Below are 15,821 nucleotides of genomic sequence, written 5' to 3'. Positions count from 1 at the left end.
CTATATGTTGCACTAACAACATACTTGAGAAGTGATACCGAAAGTGGGAGGGAACTTATCCAAAACTATGGTGAAATTCGCAAATCCCAGCTGTCGAGCGAGACAAAAATAGCTAAATTACTTGGAAATAGTCAATATAACTCTGCACCTAACTGTAGCACCGTCGCTGTTGCTGAATCGTTGCGGCAGTAATAAACGGAGCTGTACAGCAGAGCAGACCTACAACATCCGGGCAATAGTCAGCTTGCGCAGAAACGGAATGGCGGAGGTAAGTAAGCGAAAACGAGGAATGTAATGACCCAAATGATTGAGAAACTGGACCGAATTTAAGACTTGTGTCACTCCGTAAGGTACACACGACTGTCGGCGGTGTCGCCGGCCGGTGAACCCCGGGTGAAAGAGCGCTACTGTGGGCATTTTAACTGGGAAGCGGGGGAAGAAATGGAGAACCTCTCCAGCGTATCGCCTCTCTCCGCGTTCTTGGCTTTTAAAGAGCCATTCCCTCTGCCTTGATAGTAAAGCCGTAGAAACAATAGGGAGCCCGGCGGGGTTTTACAACGGTGGTGCTGAACTATTTCAGGTGCGCCCCCGCCGACGAAGTGGGTTGAGTGAAAAAGTTGGGAGAGATGTCATTACTCGGCGGCGGTAAACTCCGACCGTCTCTTTCGGAAATATTGAGAACTAGTTATTTCCTTCTTGTGCCGCTCGCAGAGAGCCGGGGAGAGGAAGAGACGTTCAGCACCAAGTCACAGGAAAGCGCCCCTGGTCAGACAGACAGCGCCCGATGGGTTGGGAGAGGCACTCCGCATGAATATTTAGGTTTTCACTGCACTTTTACAACTTATTAGCTCAGGAATAGTGTCCTTAGAGGTATAATCCAGTTCAGTGAGTGTTACACTTACAGGGTGGGATTGTTTACACCCTCTTACAGCCTGTCCTGTAGTCTACTGCCACTTTTTCCACTTCTGTAGTAAACTCTCATGTGGCCTCAACTTGCATGTCTTCATCAAAGGTATATGTCCCACTTTGACTTAATTCTTTTAGCACAAAGCCTATATTGGAAGACATGTTGACACAGTAGAAAAAAAGTGCTGTTCTTTTATGAAAAACTCCTATATTTTATGTTTTTAAGCAAAACCAAACAGTCAATATGATTTTTATCTTATTATTTATAAAAAGTCTATAAAGTACGACTATATTCAAGTTACAATTGAGTGCCACAGACAATTATTGCAGATGTTTCTTCGAATGATACTTTAATCTCTGCAGCAGATCTCATAAATTACAAAAGAGCTTTTTAAAAAATCAGGAATCAGCTGATCTGTAATGGGATGAACCAGGATCAGCCACCATTTGATCCCTCATGTTGTTTGTGTGCACATGTGTGCACGTGCGCCACAGATGCACTGAGGAATGTGCTGCCATATTGTAATGCACCCCCATGCTGCTTTTACATGACTTTACACGAATGTTCATACAAATAATGCGGTGTGTTTTTGTTTGTTTTTGTGTGTGTGTGTAGGTGGGTGAAAAGCCCCTGAAGATAAGTGTGGAGGTTGTGGCCTAGTGGAGAGTGGGGGAGGTACAGTGATGAAGGCCCTCAGCAGGAGAAGCAGAAGTCTTAACAGGCCTTAGAGGAGTTGGAGGAGAACTTTCGCCCCATGAAGATGGCAGCGCAGTCCCACACTGTACGGTCAAGTTCAGCCATGTCTGTATATGTTAAAATTAGTAGCTGTCTCTTCTTTGATTATCGGAATGTAATAGCTGCAAAACTTACTGCATCACTTCACAGTATTCATATTCATACTGCAAAAACATGTCAACAACACAGTTTTTAATAAGTTAGTCAGAGCACTAGAATCATCCATCACTTTATGTTACTGAAACATTATTTGGTTACAAACAGATAAAGCACTCTAAAAAGATATAATTGGCATTGTTTTTATGCATCTTCTTTCTGGAGATTGCAGACAGAAAGCCACATTTACATCATATATCCCATAGCAGTCTGACAGTGCATCAAGTTTGCAACAGGTAGAAAGCTCTGTGTCAGAGCTCCCAGTAAGATCTGTTAGCACCTGTCTATTCAGCAGCAGCTGATCAACAGATACAGAAAATAGATTTGCTTTATGCACCTACCTGTGCCCATTGTCACAAAATGCAATGCAAAGCAAAGAAAGAAAGATGGCGTCCTTAAATATCACATTCAAGACGGTTTAAGATTTAAAAAAAACAAAGCTCAGGAAATGATATAAAACACACTGATGTTGATTATCACATCTGCTGCAACTCCTCAAATCTGACTGACCTGTTCTGCGTTTTGTCCCTTGTTCATTTTCGAAATGTTTTAGTCATTTGACAGCAACTCTCCAAACTGAGTGAGAGCTATGGAAATATTTTGGCCAAGGAAGAACAACTGCCAAGAGTGTCCTTGAGCTCCTTGAATTGAAAGATATAGAAGTAACCCAATCATCTCCCTCCACCTGTCCCTGTCTTCCTCTGTAACTCTCTGTTTGTAGGCCAGTGAGCTTCCTTTGGAGGAGCTGCTGGCTCTGTACGGCTACACAGTGTCCAATCCAGAGAAGGAGACCTGTCAAGTGGCTGCCAGTCTGCCAGATATGACACTGGACAAGGTGAGAAGCAACGCCAAGAACACGGAAAACCAATACTTTATTATATATTATTAGTCTGTTCTGTTCTGTTCTGTTGTTGTTATATAGTTTTTCATGTTTATTGTACAGGATCAGATAACTGAGGATCTCTTTCCTGGGGAGGAGGAAGCAGAATCATCAGCTGATGATCTCACCCCCTCAGTCACCTCAAACACCTCAGATCTGCTCCGCCGCTTCCGAGGTAACTCACGCAAGGACGTACACGTACACATGACTATATGACATTTTAAATTATCTCCCTTCCAATGCAAGTTAAAAATGTAGGGATAGCTTTATATATTCAGTTCAAATGGAACAAACCCATGTCAACTATCCGCTGCCTCCTCAGGTAGGACCACTGTGTAGGATTTTGTGGCACCTAGCATGAAGTTGCAGATTGCAACTAACTGAATACTGTTCACATCTGTATATGACGACTTGGGAATGAGAACGGGCTGTGAACTGTGTAAGAGAAACTATTGATGGTTTGGTTAGTTAGTCCATTCTGTGTTACTGTAGAAACATGGTGGTTCATCAGGGTTTGGCTCCAGCAAAGGTATCTGTAGATAAAAACAATTCCTATCGTCAGGTAATTATACACCGATAGATACTCCTAAATGTTACTCACTGGACCTTCAACTGAACTTAAGTTAGCCTACTCAGTACCTTCTTTTAATTCACTCCTCAAACCCACATTTTTATTTTACCTGTTTTTATTGCACACACTGTTTTATCAGGTCCTGTGTTTTATAGTGTGTTTTTGTTGTCTTGACTATGTGTGCAATTTCATCTTGTTCTGTAAAGCACTTTGTAACTGTGTTTTTGAAAAGTGCTATACAAATAATGTTTATTATTATTATTACATGCCCACTCTGCCTTTTTCTGATGGAACAATGTATAGTTGCACTGAAAGAAATGACATTCTTTGGGCTTTTGTTTTTTGGTGAAATATTTTCTCATAGTCCAATTTTAAATCAGTGCATTGCTGAGACTGCAACTTGTTACTTACAGCTAGGCGGGACATTTCAATAACATGACATGTCAGAGTTTATAATGTCATGAAATAACATAAAAGCTTTAATTTGGTTTGTGTTATTGGTTATGGGACCTTCCTGTGTGACAGCATACTGCTTTATGTGTCTCTCTCCATATGACTGAATGATGTCAAAGACACTCATTTCTGAACTACAGCAGTTTAAATATATTCAAACAGCCATTCCCTGGTAGTGATTCTGTTTGAACTGAGTGACAGTATTGTTGCTGAGTCCACAAAAATCATAAAAACCGAATATATGGCAGGAACACTTTTGTATCCTTTATGGATCCAGGAGAGATGCATTAACATGCACTTTCTCTAAAGGTAAAAGAGATGGAGAGCCCGTTCCTCTCTGATTCTTTTCTTTTTTCTGTTGGCTGCTTTATCCTCAATTGTATTTTATACTGAGTTAGACTGGACTTTTTCACCACCCTGTTTCTATTACTTTCAGTACCACCTACTGCTGTGTTTGGTGGGTTGCACTTGAGAAACTGATTTTTATCTCAATATTATGTAATTGTTGAATAATGGTTAAAACTTTCAGAAAAGTTATTGTGATTTGTCAGCAGAAAGACATGACTTTAATATAGCATCAAGAGTTTTGACAGTATCTTTTGACATTCAGGTTGTGTACAGTCTTTGAAATGATTGACTGATCCTCCTCTCTGATGTTTTGTCTCTCAGGTGGAGACAAAGACACATTAGTCAGCTCATCAGATGAGGACTCCGATGCTTCTATTCCCTCCAATGAAGAGCACAAGGTAGGCCACTGAGGGCAATAACACACATCTCATGACCACTAGACGAGTTGTCTCAGTTTAAGTAAGAGACATTAAAAATGTTGTACAGTATGTTTCAGTTTGTGTTTCTTTATGGGAGAGATTATGAGGAAATAATATATTTATATATAATAAGATATTTAATGAATTCTTTGGTAAAGGGTTTAGCTTGCATTTGATCCAATGAGCAGTGGGAGCTTCAAAAGCTGTACACATCCTTCTGATGACACAGTTCTTTCTGCATTGGTACTGACCTTTGCCACTGGGCATAAATGATGTAGGATCGCACAGTCGGAAATTCCTGGGACTATTCTGCCACATGCAAGCCACTCATTTATTGGTTTTCATTGGCTGTCAAAAGATGCAGCATTTAGTTATTTTCATTCATGCAATGCAGAGAAATACTGCCACACAGCTCAGACATTTCTGCCTTAATTAGCATATATGACACATTTCCGATCTTTGACAGACTGTGTCTTCCTTCTCAGGAGATCATGGTTGGCTCTATGTACCAGGCAAAAATCCCTCCATTTGGTCCATATACCTACCAGGAGAGAGGTAAGCAACTGAAAATGTTATATATTGCTGGGATTAGAAACAAGATTTAACTGCCACTTTATGGAGTTAAGTCTATCATGTTTTATGAACTTAGTCTTCAAAACAACAAATAATTTTTGTTGATTAAAGCTCCTCTATGTAAAACTGACTTTGGCAACTCAAAAGGACACTGCCAAACGCATCTCTATCTACCTTTACCATCTCTATTTCTGTCTCTTAATCAGTTTTCTCTTCCTCCTCCAATTTCTAATACCTGATCTTCTTTCGCTACCTCTTCCACTACATGTCACCTAATTTTCTCTACCTTTCTTTGTCCCTTTAGCCTACAGCAGTGAGGACCAGTTGCTGTGGAGGCCAGGTGTTCTGCCGGTGCAGGAAGTGGAAGAGTTCTTGCTGTATGCACAGAGACCACGTTGCCAGGAGGTGGCAGCATGCACGCGAACACAAGGGGACACTGTCCGAGACAATGAACAGGTACAGTAATTTTAATTTCTGCATCCCAGGAGAAACAGCGGTCAGCTATGTTAAGTGTTTTCCAGCTGTTTCCAGTATAAAACAGTCAAAGATTCTGCTCAGTATTATTTGTTGAGCAGTGAAAAGGACATGATGTTTGAATGTGTTGAAAGAAATTAGATCTACTAGTATCTGAAGATGTGTACTCGCTGACTTAGTACTTGCCATGATAATCAATTGTACCTTATTATTATTATTATTATTATTATTATTATTATTATTATTATTATTACCCAATTGTATCTTTTATCTTAAACTGTGTCTGTGACTTGAGAATCTCTCTTGAAGCATGTTTCCCCTTATGATTAAAGGTCCAGTATGTAACATTTAGGAACACAAGGTTCTATAACAAAGTTAGAGTTTGTCGTACCTCCATGCTAAACGCCTAAAAAACATGAAAGATAAATAAAATAGAATAAAAATAAAATAAATCAAAATATACAGTTATTTATATACATATATGTTTACACCCAGGAAATAATTCTGCAGTGAATCTTTTGAATTTGTGTCTGGGGGACTGTAAACGGCAGCAACAAGATTGTGATGATAATATGGTTTCATCTTCACATGAATGTCGATGTAAACACAGAGTCCTTCTCCTCTCGTCCTGTGCTCTCTCGGCTCGGAACAGAGTCCAGTAGCCCAGAATGGATAAAGAACCATTAAGAGTTTCACTGTAGTTTCTCATATTCAGTTGTTTGCATGCCGCAATTTCACAGCTAGATGTCACCAAATCCTACACACTGGTCCTTTAACATACTTCAACTAAATACACTTGATTGTGGATCATGGCTTGGTCATCAGTCATTCTGTGTCATTCAGTGAACAGGAGTTCTTCTGTATTCCACTCTGAGAAACACAGTCTAACCATTTTGGCTCATCCTCCGCCTTTTCTCTCCTCAGGCACTGTATGAGCTAGTGAAATGCAACTTCAATGCAGAAGAAGCACTGAGACGATTACGCTTCAATGTGAAAGTTTTTAGCGGTAAGTACATTCCTGTCGTCCTGCTGTCCAACCAGTTATCATACTTATTTGTACGGTAAATCACAACCTTGATAATGACAAATGACAAATAATAAAATATTATAAAAATTTTATTTGCCAATGTTTTGTGGGGGGACTAGTTAGAGACATGTTCTGTGCAAAATACCTTTTATGTACATCGAAGCAGGAGAGTGGAACAGAGATAAATTCATGTGTGTAGGAAATGATTATTTGACCAAAACGTGAGATTGACTTAAAAATGTGCTGTGTTAAGTGGGTGCACATACGTAGGTTTTAAAGTTAATATGAGTGTATATTCGAAATGCTTGTAGGTATGTGTCTTCTGTTGGTGCCTAAAAAAGTGACCACTCTCAAAGGTGGGATGTGGGGTTTGCTTGGTGAGGTGTCTGCTGGATGTATGTGTATTTGTGTTTATTTATGAAGGGAATTCCCAGCGGGAATGGGTGTAGTGTTGACATTATCAGAGGAACAAAAGCTGTTTTTTGATGCATTGTCTGGTGTGTTAATACAGATGATGTGAAAGAGGATTACAGTAGGTTTTCATTTATTTCACTTCTTTGAAAGAGGCTGATTTGAAACTGGAGGACTTTGTGTGGATCAGCAAAGACTGGGCTTAGGCAATTGCTAGTAAAACGGGGAATCTATCTATCTATCTATCTATCTATCTATCTATCTATCTATCTGTGTATTATATATATATATATATATATATATATATGATAATCAGTCAGTTGACACTCTGTAGGATATAAAGGATGTAAGTAGGGAATTTTTAGGGAAGTTTCAAAATAACAACTTCCTCATGAAGTTACGTGTTTCAAAAAGTCAGTGAACTAAATTTGCAGTTGAAAGGCACCAACACGTACCTTTGACATCTCATAGATGATATAACATCCTTCACAAGGAAACTAGAAATGTGGTAACATTTGTAGTAACATGGGATGTACAATAGACTCATTTTGGAGCCTGGAGTCGATAATTGAGTTAAATAAACTGCAGAACACAGTGATCCCATGTGTGAAAACCTTTATCTGATTATAGACTTCATCTGATACCCTATCAGCTGCTGACTCACTGGTGTGACCTCATATTTGGAAGTAAAGCTCCAGTTTAACTCCAAGACCTTTGTTATAGTTTGGATTGGAGTGAAAAAAACTACCCACTGCTAGGTCAGAGAGCCCTGGCCATACTCTTACCTTTGGCACTTCCCTTCCCAGTTTTTCTGCAGCTCTCTCAATCAAAACAAAACTCAGGTCAAAACCTAACACTGAGTTGCATTCTCAAAGCACTGTTTGGTGATAATCTACAGCACAACACTGTGGTTGCAATGTACTGATTAAAAAAAATCAATTTATTTCTATTAATTAGTATGAATTAGAATTGATGCATAGTGATGAAAGAATGTGTCTCCCTCTCTTTAGAAGAGCTGTGTGCCTGGAGTGAGGAGGAGTGCAGGAACTTTGAGCATGGCTATCGAGTTTACGGGAAAAACTTCCACCTCATTCAGGCTAATAAGGTGAGTGCTGCTGTATTCATTTGAACTTTGAATTGGTCATCTTTTTGCCTCTCAAAGCAAAAACAATAGTTTTCCTCTTCCTCAGGTACGAACGCGTTCAGTTGGGGAGTGTGTGGAGTATTACTACATGTGGAAGAAGTCTGAACGTCACGAGTACTTTACCCAGCAGGCCACCAGGCTCAGCCGCAAAAAGTACAGCTTGCAATCAGGGAGCATGTGAGTATTGCTGGAACACTAATGACAATATTCATAGTTGGGCTGAATGGAAAGAGAGATCACACCTGAGCCAAAACGTACATGATTTGTGAGCAGGCATCGAAATCTGCAAACAGGCTGGGTCTTGCAATGAGCAACCCTGTGTCGTGCCCTACAATATGCCTACAGATGGGGTGTGAAGAGATGGCAATATTTACGACTTATCATCATATAATGACTTCTTGATTTCATAAAAGAGCCCATACTAGAGGGCAGCTGTGGATCGGGGGTAGAGCACGTTGTCCACTAATCAGAAGGTTTGTGTTCGATCCCCAGCTCGTCACATTGCAAGTCGGAGTGTCCTTGAGCAAGATGCTGAACCCCAAATTGCTCACGATGCTGTGCATCTGTGTGTGAGTGTGAATGAAGGAATTAGATTCTGTTTGTAATGAGCATTTGTCATAACTGTATGAATGTGTGTGAAAGGGTGAATGTGGCATGTAGTGTAAAAGTGCTTTGAGTAGTAAGAAGACTAGAAAGACGCTATACCAGTACAGTCCATTTACCTTTTACAGTCCATTTAGTAATTTCTGCTATTAGGAATTCTGAAATCTATAAAAGAAAGAAACCAAGAATTTTTAGGCTGTGAGTCATTTCTTATTAAAGACATTTTCATACATTCTTCTATTTGCCCCTGGAGTTCAGAATTTCCTGTATGTTGTCACTTGAACTTTACATAAAATTTATGAAGGTCCAATTCTTAGAACCTCTTAAATTAAATGTACATCTGTTTGTTTATTTATTCGCATTAGTTGAAGCTAATGTAAAATAAAGTTCTGTAAGAAAAACGACAAATAGACTTAATGCTTGTTTCCTGGAATTCTGAACACTAACTTAACCTTGGGGTGTGTCATTCTTCTTGTGTGTTTAATCGGATATTGTGCACACACCAGCATTTCACTGTCAATTCACACCATACTTTACTGGCTATGTTTTGTGTTCTGTGTTGCAGGGAGGATGGAGACCAGGACGGGGAGGTTGGGGAGCTGGAGGGAAGCAACAATTCTTCAGGCCTGTTGTCTCACAGCTCCATGGGCACTGGGCAGCTGGAGTCCCCATTACCTCCACAGTCGAGCCTGGACCTGGACAAACAAGGTAAAACTTAGAGGTGTTCTCAAGAATCGAATGGTGGAGGCTTAAATTGTAGAAACTGTTGCCACAGTAGAGTATATTTTCTCTTTTATAGATGGCCAACATAACTAATAGTGTAGCTATTCCTGGAAGTGGAAGCCAGTCAAAGAGCACGTAGCTCTACCATTGGACAAATAGAGCATATAGTAAAACAATCCCACACACAGTGGGACTTAGGGGTTTAGTTTGCTTACTAATAGTGCTGAAATCAGAAAGAGCTGTATATGTCCACCCATCTTTCTGTATAGAAACCATTTACATACCATGTCAGTCACATTTTACAAATCAAATAATGTTCCACTGTCCATCATGTTTTACACGCAGTTCTAAGGATTTAATTTTGTATATTGAATGTCTTATTTTGATTTCATGGTTTTCCTTTTATTTTGACATCACATATTGTCATTGTCATTATCTTATTTTATGAATCATTTTTATGTCTCACCTCCTTTGTTTTCCCCACTATTTTCCTGCTTCTTTTGTGTCTTGTGTTGTTGTGTTTGTGCATGCACGTATGCATGTCTGTATCTGTATGTATGTGCATGCAAACCTGTTGACATGGTGCTCCAGAGGAGGAGGGCCGTCCCCGGCGCAGACGAACTCCCCGCTTTCTCTTAAAGCCATAACCTCGGTCCATACAGGCCTCAGAAAGCAGGCTGGGCCTGCAGGTAAAGAAGCCCAGAAGAGAGAATTAGAGAGAGAATGTGAATGATGTGTTGATTGTGAAAAAAACTTGCCTGTGGTAGATAGTCAAACTCTAAAACTCAAACTAATTAGAGCCAAATGGTACAGGACTGCGTGGGCTATTCAGTAAAAGCCACAAATTATCTTACAGATAATGTCAGATATATTGAGTCTTTTCTGAATGAATTCAGCCCATACTCTCTTGACTGTATATAGTATGTGTTTAAAATTCAGTTTCATGCATTTGATATTTATCATCAAGTATAACTCTGTTGTACCAAAATGGAAATAAAAATAAAAATACCTTAATAGCAATAACATTTAACCATAACCCTAATTTGAAATTAAAATCACTTGTATTTACCAAGAACATGTTTACTGTTTGTTGTAAGGGCTGTGGTGCATATTGGCAGCTTACACACTAACACAGTATGACCTAAAAGGAAATTTCAGTGTAAACCAACAAAATAAAATGAAATAACTAACATATTACTCTTGTGCTGACCGATTTTAAGCAGATAAACTGTTCACATGCGGTTGGCAAGAGAGGGCAAATCATATGGCTTTATTAAGAATTATAATCTTCCACCTAAAATATATTTATCTAAGAGCCACTGTCCTATACATTTCTGTCAATTGCTTCCACACACTGATGCCATCATTTACGGTTTAAGTCATTCGTAGTGCAACATTTCTATCAAATCTCAATTTTAGTGCTTTTATTATTATAATAAAAGGGCAATAAATACATTATTGTTTTGGATGACGCTAATTTAATTAAAAACATACATAAAACATACAATATGTGAAAATTTTTGGAACAAATAAAGCAGTAATACTTCACATGACTGCAGTTACAGGCTGATCTTTCATCCTATGAACTCCTCCATATCTGTCCAGATGGTGAGCTGGTGATGGGGCTGTCAGACTTGTGTGGTGACGGATGTCCGCAGCAGCTGTTTGGCTGTCCCTTCTCTCTCCCCCCCATGGACGACCTGCAGGAACCTAGCTCAGGCAGTTGTTGTCCCTCAGCTCCAGTTCAGCTCCAGTCCCAGCCCTCCCCCCAGAGCTCCCAGTGGGCCGGCGGGAGCCCTCCGTCCTGCCATGACGACAATCGCCTCCAAGGCTCCTGCTTCTACCAGCTACACATGCTTGGTGGACCTTTCGTTTCTGAGGGCCCTGACGGTGGTACAGCAGGCGGCGGGACTGGCTCCCCCCATGGGCTGCAGGTGGAATTTAGTCTGTCTCCATCTGCCTCACCTCCCTCATCTGCTGTCCTCCCGTCACACTTCCAGACTTTTGGCAGCCTGCTACACCCCTCTCCCGTCCAGCATCCCCGCTCCCTCACACAGTGAAGGGGGGGGGACTGAGTGGTACTCTTCATGGTTTGCCCTGTGTCAAGATCTTTGATCGGTGTTGGTATTTACACAGGTCTCGAAGAAACCAGGACAAAAAGTGCATTTACTTAACTTTGTGAAAACGTATGGACCTACTACCTGTGTTTGGGCGATTACTCGTCTGTCTGAACCCTCTTTTTAAACTGAGACACTTGAACCCTCTGTCCATTGTGGAATGAAGAGTGTTAATCACTACTTTCAGGTGTTGATTATGTGTTTTATTAACAGTTTCTTACCACAAGCTGCTCACTGATTGGCTATAATTAATACATACTTGTCAAAGCACAGTGCAGTTGATGAGAGCTGCTGTGACCTAGCAAACAAACCAGATGCGTGTGGCTAAAACAAATCAGTGACTGCCAATGTTAACCACTGTTGCTTTGTTTTTTATTTATCAGTTTGACTGAAGCTCAGATTTCTCCCGCCTTTTTCCAGGAAGAGCCAATTGTGTGTTTCTTTACGTGTCTTTACATATTGCTCAACACTCGCTGCTGCAGCCACAGTGACACGGTTGCTAGAAGTCTGACCACAGAGTAAAATCTGTCCCTTCCAACAATATAGAATACATTTAAACATTAAGTCTGTGATTGGCTCTCCCTTTTCAGTTCCTTTCATGTTTTTCTCTATTTCCTGCCTCCTCCACTCCTCCAGAATTTTGTTTATATGTGAAGAGTTGAAACTAAATAAGATTTTCTAAGGTTGAGATTCGCACATGATCGAAGGAAAAGCAGCGTAATATTTTTGCAAGTTTTATTCTCAGTTGTGCTTTTGTGGAAGATTTCATCCTTGTTCTTTATTTTGAAGATTCACATAGAGATTTATAAAGGTGCATCGCTTAGTCATCATTTCTGATCACCTTTTTAATGTTTAATATTTGGTACCATCAAGAGCCTGTTTGACAGGCAGAATAGGCATAAAATAAAATATGTAAATGTAAAATGTACATGTGAACATAAGTAAGTCACTGAATACAAACACAGTTTCTCAGGTTTTGCACCTTTGATGATCTCAGAGACCGTTAATCAGTGAGAGTCAGTCAACATTACTCTAAACAGGTGTCATACATACAGATCAGATAAAAGAGGGAGTGTTATTAGAAGTTTTTTGGATTAAGCTGCAGCTCATTGGTGTAAGAGTGGAAAAAACATATGAAGTGACTAATATCGAGGTCTAAAGATCATCCTAACATGGAATTTAACAGTTCTGGCACCTTCTCCTTGCTCTTTACATCCGCGTAACGTCCAATCAGTGAACATGTATGAACAAAGGTACAACTGTGATATTTTTAGTGTCAGAGTGCGATTGATCCAAACTGAGTTGTGGATTAAACAAATCTCTCTTTTTTTCCTCTGAAATGTTTCCTTCACTGACCTCTGCCAGACATAATGAAATATACTGAAAAATGTCACATATGTATAGCCATTTACATTTTTAATAATAATATATTTATAGTGCAAATTGCTTATTAACAACTGCACAACAGATTCTCAACCTTTTCTGACCAGTTTCCCAAAGTCCTCATGGCCCTGTTAATCAGAGATGTAAAACTTGTTGAATTTTGAGAATAACAAACTTGGTGTATGTTTATTATCTCATGTCTTTTCTGAAGCACAGAGGGAGCTCCACATTAATTAGTACAGATAAAATTCTATTGTTTACATCTACAGTTTCATATTTGAAAACAATCTGCCAGTTCAAGGTTGAGAAAATACAGAAAGTTACAGTAAAAATGATTTGATTATTTTTAACATTATGTAACACAAAATAAATGGATGAGCTTTAAGATGCATCTTAAAAGGAACAATTTATTACATTACATTACAATTTTAGTCATTTCATTAATTCATGTATTGATTTGTGTATGCATTCGTACATATGTGGTATTTTCTTGTGAATGTCGGTGTATTTTGGTCACGCTGTCTGAAGAAGTAAAGGAAAAGTTACAAGGAAGGAGAGGAACCCAATGTCCTTCCTTCCATCTGTCTTTCTGTTTATTCCTTGTTGTTGTTCGTAAATGTGGGAGCTCTTCCTGTTAAAAGCCAAGCCGGTTTCCGATCAATGTTTGTTTTGTCTTTGTTTACATGAGGGTGGTTCAGGATGAGACCATGAAGGCAGGAAAAAGGCGCAGAGTCACTGCCTTTGGTTAATTCTTTATTTTCACTTTTATTTCTAGCAATTTATATATTGTACTGCTTCTGTTATGTTTGTTTATAATTATTATATTTTGGAAAAAAAAAAAAAGATTAAAATGAACATCGGTGAAATATTAAAATGTGTTGTATTTGAATTCATTATTTTGAAAGCTGATACAGCACCTGCACTTGTTTGTTTTACAATTTTGATGTACTTGGGTATTTCTGTTTCTAGTTATGTCATACTCCACTACATTTCAGGGGCATACAGTATATTATACTTTTTACTCCAGTTTTATTCAACTTTTCAGATGGTTAAAACTAAATAAAACAGATGATAAATGATGATATATTGTTAGAGATTAAGCTACCCGGCAGTATATAAAGTATCAGATTAACCCCACCTTTACCAACTGCACCAATAAATCACAATCCAATAATATAAGCTTTTACTTCTGATTCTTTAGATTTATTTTAATATCAGTTCTTATGTACTTTAATTTAAGTAAGATTTAACATGTAGGTATTTTACACTGTAATATTACAACCTTTACTTAAGTAAAACATCTGGATCCACCATTGGACATACCTACTTGCAGCAAGGAAAGTTGGGAATGTTAAGTAAGAGCTGAAAATGGGAACTGAATGCATGAATATTTTTTCACTCTCTAATGAAACTTCTCTCAACACGTCAAAACAGCGTACAACAATCAATTATTTGCATTCAGAGCTACTTATCTCACATACCTAGCTCTGGCTGGCTTTTGTCATTATCGGGACTCCATACACAAACTATTTCTGTAGCATCAAAGCTTTATTTCACTTTGTTTGTATTTTGTATTTGTACATATATATATATATTTCTGTAAGTCACATCTGAATTGTAACCCCCCTTTTTGCAATAAAGATGACTTTGAAATTAAAAAAATAATAATAATAATTACTGTAGCGTCAAAATGTTCATCTAAACCCAGAAGGTGGCGCTATGTGACAGAAGCAGAGTATTTATCCTCTCTGCAAAACGACGAGTTGACAGAGAAGGACAGCAAAGACATATGGGTCACCCTCTGGGCCTTTCTCATTTCAATGTGTACTGTGTCTCCTCCTGTCTGGGACCCGGAAATCACCACCTTGAAGGACATCTCAGTTCCTTCGGCTTATATTTAATCCACCAGTCAGCACTTATTTTAGCGAGAAATGATAATATAATAAAACGGCCCGCCTCACATTCCCACTGACAATTGAGACTCAGTTTAGGCGACAGAATCGTCAAAAAGTTCATCTTTATGGTTTATATTGATGCCGAATTGACAAGAAGACTGTCCGCATATGACACACTTTATCTTGTGTTTCTAGAGTTACGTGTTGTTGCAGACACGTAAGGCATTGTTAAAATGTCATATTTCTTAAAGGGAGTTTGGCGTGATATATTCCTTTAAAGTACAGAACAGAATGAAAAACAAATGTTTTATAAAGGATACAATAGTGCAATAAACTGAGATTTATAGTGAAAGAGCAGCTTTACTGGTCGTGATTAAAATTTAAAAAGTATGCCATCTGTAGACTATACTTGTCTCATTATGCCACGTTGTCAGTTGAATTAAAAGTCAGTGTAGCCTATAATCATTGTTATTATGAACACTGCTATGCTTATCTGACAGAAATAATAAAATACAGCTGTGCAGTTGTTGACTCTGGAGCAACAACATCTCATTCTCATACTGAATTCTCTCCTGTGTCTCTCCTGCGCTCGCATCTCTGGTGGGAGGGACTAAGATGAGAGGCGAGGAAGCGAGGAGAGGAATCGAGAATGTCCCAAAGCTTATTTCTGCACCTAGGAGCGATCTCTGATGAGCTATCAGCAGATTTCATACGATCATATTACAGCCAGACACAGTAGAGAGTCTGTCAGCAATAAATGCTTTTTACATCATTTATCGTCATTTCCATTCAGTCATATGAGATTTTCCCAAAAACATTTAGCCTAATAAATATATTCCAATGTAAAAAAGACACCTCAGTCCTATTCTGGGTTATTCAATCATTTAAAAGCACAATATCAATAAATACAGATGCTCATAATGAACAAATAATATAAACGCATTCTGCCAGTAAAAATGATTAATGTGCCTCTTTTTGCAAGATTTTTTTTATTTATTCTGT

General features: G+C 38.8%; 1 protein-coding gene across 1 annotated transcript; it reads left to right on the top strand.

The window, feature by feature from the left end:
- Nucleotides 1-114: 114 nt before the first annotated feature.
- Nucleotides 115-13,798, top strand: mier2 (mesoderm induction early response 1, family member 2). The gene is given in 13 exon segments (XM_051377057.1): nt 115-268; nt 1,523-1,688; nt 2,520-2,633; nt 2,742-2,853; nt 4,372-4,448; nt 4,955-5,024; nt 5,347-5,498; nt 6,441-6,522; nt 7,965-8,059; nt 8,145-8,275; nt 9,267-9,409; nt 11,030-11,448; nt 11,450-13,798. Coding segments are annotated over 12 exon segments (1,512 nt in total). The 5' UTR covers nt 115-268; nt 1,523-1,661; the 3' UTR covers nt 11,540-13,798.
- The last annotated feature ends 2,023 nt before the right edge of the window (nt 13,799-15,821 follow it).

Source organism: Dicentrarchus labrax, unplaced genomic scaffold (genome assembly GCF_905237075.1).
Source record: "Dicentrarchus labrax unplaced genomic scaffold, dlabrax2021, whole genome shotgun sequence".
Lineage (NCBI taxonomy): Eukaryota > Metazoa > Chordata > Actinopteri > Moronidae > Dicentrarchus > Dicentrarchus labrax.
This window is presented reverse-complemented; position numbering and strand designations above follow the sequence as displayed.